The following is a 4,167-nucleotide window of genomic DNA, read 5'->3' as shown; positions in this document are numbered from 1 at the left end:
AACATTATATAGAAATTCCTACCTTAAAGGCCCAAGTAAAGCCTGTCAAAGTGTATTTAGAACCATCGCCCCGTAAACTTTTTCGGTCTTCAAAGGCAGACGACAACTTCTTCCAGGTATCTTTCCATAGATATGAACCCCACGGAAACAGGTTCCATGCATTTAGGTCATCTACCAATAATATTAGGTCCTCGGAGATAGGTTGTCTACCCTCTTTGCCTAAAAAGCCGGCATGCAAAAGTAATAAAAGGCATACTCGGACAACATCAAGGTCATCTATCCGAGTAAAACCATCTTTATCAAATAATCTTTTCAAGTCGTCGACGTGTAAACTCGGCTTCGACTTTGCCAGCTCAGGAAAAACCCGAGATAACCATGAAGGGCGGGCGATATGACTAGTGTACCGACCTACATCATCGTGTCCGAAGCGTAGACCAGTGATTAAACAAAACTCCTCCCGCCCAAAACAAGTATGTGCCGGAGGAAAATGAAACCATATCTCCTCATCACCACGTTGTATCCCCTCGGGTAGATCGTTAGTCATGGTCTGAAGAAACAAATGTGTCAACATAGTATCTCCACCCGTATGCTGCACTTTCAGCTATGGCCCGAAGCAAGTATCCTCAAACAATTTTCTTTGTAGAGGTGTAAGCGTCGACGCAATTTTAGTGGCTAGACTAAATTTATTCCTTAAGGTCAATGCAGCCGAAAAAAATTTCTACAAAAACAATAAACATACAGTTAGATATACCAAAAACTCCTTATTATACACTATAAACAGACATGATATTAAACAGTGAAAACAAAGCCAAATATATTTTAAACTAGCACGGTATTCAATCAAGTCATTATTCCATCATAGTTCACAAAATGCATCAGATAACATTCCAGAAGTAAGCACTTATATAAACATTTAAAAGGACAACATATAGGTTTAGTGCAGGTTCAAGGACAACATAAATAGTAGTAGTTTATTCTTGAAACTTAAATTAGCAACACTGTGAAGTTAATATTTGTCTTTGTTTTTTGGTTGAAGTAATGCAATTCATTCAAGTTTCAATTTGCAGAATAAAATAAGTTTCTGAAACTTAAATTCGCAACGCCAAAATAAAAATCGCAACGCAAAAATGAAATCGCGTTGCGATTTGGTGTTGCGATTTAGGGTTTCTTCAACAACAAGACAAAACAAAGACAAATACTAACTTCACAGGGTTAAAGACTAAACAGTTTAACAATCTCAGTTAAATGGTTAATCTATATATATTGAAATTACCAGTAAATTTATCATCAATATAAGAAAAATCTAATAATAATACAAAAATTTCAAAATAAAAATAAGAGATTAAAAAAACTAACCCTCGGTGGTTGATTTTTCATTTCTGACCGTGAATGGTTGTGAGGGTTGCTCTGAGAGATGTAGATAGACGGATTTCGTCGGAGATGGAGACGGATGTCGCCGTAAAGAGTGAGAGATAGATATGGGGCTGAGTTGTGATTTAGGGTTTTAGGTTAGAGATGATTTGCGATAATATTGTTTATATTTGTGCTGCGAAATTAATATTGTGTTTCGCGTAAAAACATTTGACTTTCGCGTTGCGAATTTGACTATCGCGTTACGAATTTGATTTGTGTTGCGATTTACAAATTCGCGTTTCGATGTACAGATTCGCGTTGCGAAATTAAAAACTGAGTTGCGAAATTAAAGTTCGCGTTGCAAATTTGTTGGTCATTTTGACAAATCAAAAAAATTTAGCTAAATTCATATATTATAAGGTATTTTTGATACTGAAGTTATTTTCTCAATTTAATATTTAGAAATTTACAGTTTACTTTACACACAAAGTTGTACCTTCCCCCGCCATTAGAATTGGAGGAAGATGTAATTAGCATCACTAATTAACACCAGAAAGATTAAATTAAACTAACTAAATATGTCAAAAGTTTGGTTGGGTCCGACGATACAAAACATGAAAGACCCACAAAAATGCACATGATTTTTTTCTTGGACCAAAATGCCCTTTCATAGGTCATAATTATGGTTGAGGACGAAGAGTATCGGACGGTCTATGAGCGACGATCGTTGCGGCTGGGGGCCAAAGGTTAAAGGGTATGGGCCTGTCGTGGTTTTTGGCGAGATAAGGGGATCGCGGATCGACGGTTGTGGATGGTGGGTTGCGTGGGACCGCCACCCTCTCACATGATGTGCACATGGTGAGGGTGGTCGGTGGGGCCATTTGCATGAAGAACTGCGTGGTGGAAAGTTTCAGTGCTCTCAGTTCCTGAACTTCCTTCAGCAACCGCCGGTTCTCCTCCGTCAGATTCTCGCAGCATCTCTTAAGGAACTCACAATCAACCTCCGTTTGCTTCAGCTTGGTCCTGCATAAAAACAATTCCCAAGTCCTACGTTTAGTAAAATCACGTCAAACAAAAAAGACATAACCGTCATTTCATTTACATTTTAGATTTATATTTAAGATAAACTATATATATTTCAGCTATTCGTATAATTCTATTTTAATTAAATGATCATTTTTAAATTACATATATTATTATATTTTAGTTTTATTTTAACCATTCATCCTTAAAATTAAATATAATTACAAATATAATATATTTATTTATTTTAATAATAACATAACATTACTTTATGATGCTAATTTAAATCATTGCGATATATTATCAAAAATAAATAGAAATATAATATTAATTATATTTTTTAAAATAAATAATTGGATGACTAATATGCACGAACAATTAGATGACAAAATATTAGTGTATCCTTATATTTATGGAAAAGAGAAATTACTTAAGTGCCCAAAAAGTGATGGAAAATCTCTTACCTTGCCCTTCTGTTTTGAAACCACACTTCAACTTGCCTGGGTCGTAATCCCAGTTGTTTAGCCAATGCTAACTTTTGCCTCTGCAAATATAGTAAAACCATCGGTTCTTCAGTATTATTACCAAAACAAAATCCAAATGACTCATGTTACGTTGCTCAGAAAATAGTTATATTCTTAGCAACCAAACAGTAAATTTGATATGAAAATTTCCCTTATAATTACTGCTTACTGGATTGAGAGTGCTGTGTTCTTTAAAGCTTTCCTCGAGAATAGCAGATTGGTCTTTAGAAAGTCTAAGCTTTTTCCTCGAAGTGTCTCCGTCTTCTTCCTCGCTGATGCCACGAGAATAGGCTTTCTCAATCTCGAAATCATCGCCGTTACTTTCTCTCTCGCTCTTTTTTCCGCTCACGCTTGATATCGTGCTATTGGGAGATGAAACTCCAGCTTCTTCTTCACAAACGACTGTCGATGGCAATATGTTCATGTCGATTCCTCTTAATGATCCACTCTGGGCCCTAAAAGCGTCCGAGTTATGATCTGCAAGAAAAAAAATCGAATAGAAAAAGGATGGAGATTTTATATGAATATTGAGAAGAAAAAAAACTAATTTTCGTGGAAGAGATCAAGAGACACAGGAAACAAACCTGAAGGAGAAGAAGAATCGTTCCATGAGGGTTTGCTAAGAGTTAATCCAGAAGAAAAGCAAGAATTAGCAGGGGAGGGATCAATAGGAGGCTTAAGATTTAGTTGTAAAGAGTGGTGAATCTGAGGGAAACTCAAGCTAAGACTCAAACCCAGATCTTCCTTTCCCGGCATCTTCATTTTTCTTTTTCGCCTAACACACTTTTTCTTGTGTAGTAAGTTTAGACTTTAGAGATGGAAAATATTTGGGAAAAGTTATGGGTAAGGGGAGGAATAGAATCTTATAGAAAGAAGAAGAAAGAGAATGGTAAGTCTAAACGATGAGTTGAAAAGTGATGGATATGTAGGAAGAGGATGAGGAAATGAAGATTATATAGAAAGAGTAGTAAGTTGAATAATGAGTTGCTGTCGTGAGGCCACAATAATGCCTACTTCTTTCTGATCAAATAATAATAATAATGCCTACTTCCGCTCACCTTGTCTCCCTCCTTCACTCTCTATCATCCTTTATTTTTTTAATAAATTATTGGGTAAACTACACTCGATGACCACTAATATTTGAATAAAGTTTTGTTTTTCTTACTGAAGTTTCAAAAGTAACAAATTGATCATTAATATTATCGATTTGTAACAAATTGGTCACTAACATTATCGATTTATAACAAAATGGTTACTAATGTTATAT

General features: G+C 35.5%; 1 protein-coding gene across 1 annotated transcript; it reads right to left on the bottom strand.

Moving 5' to 3' along the window:
* Positions 1–2,018: 2,018 nt before the first annotated feature.
* LOC120114244 (homeobox-leucine zipper protein HAT4-like) lies at positions 2,019–3,690 on the bottom strand. The gene is made up of 4 exons (XM_039135208.1): positions 3,485–3,690; positions 3,070–3,377; positions 2,841–2,920; positions 2,019–2,376 (listed from the first exon to the last, which is right to left on the bottom strand). Exons 1-4 carry the CDS (start codon positions 3,660–3,662, stop codon positions 2,034–2,036), a joined length of 909 nt encoding a protein of 302 aa, XP_038991139.1. The 5' UTR covers positions 3,663–3,690; the 3' UTR covers positions 2,019–2,033.
* Between the last annotated feature and the right edge of the window lie 477 nt (positions 3,691–4,167).

The sequence above is a fragment of the Hibiscus syriacus genome, unplaced genomic scaffold (genome assembly GCF_006381635.1).
Source record: "Hibiscus syriacus cultivar Baekdansim isolate YM2019G1 unplaced genomic scaffold, ASM638163v2 tig00110221_pilon, whole genome shotgun sequence".
Classification (NCBI taxonomy): domain Eukaryota; kingdom Viridiplantae; phylum Streptophyta; class Magnoliopsida; order Malvales; family Malvaceae; genus Hibiscus; species Hibiscus syriacus.
The sequence above is the reverse complement of the archived record's forward strand: the minus strand, read 5'-3'. Positions and strand labels throughout refer to the sequence as shown.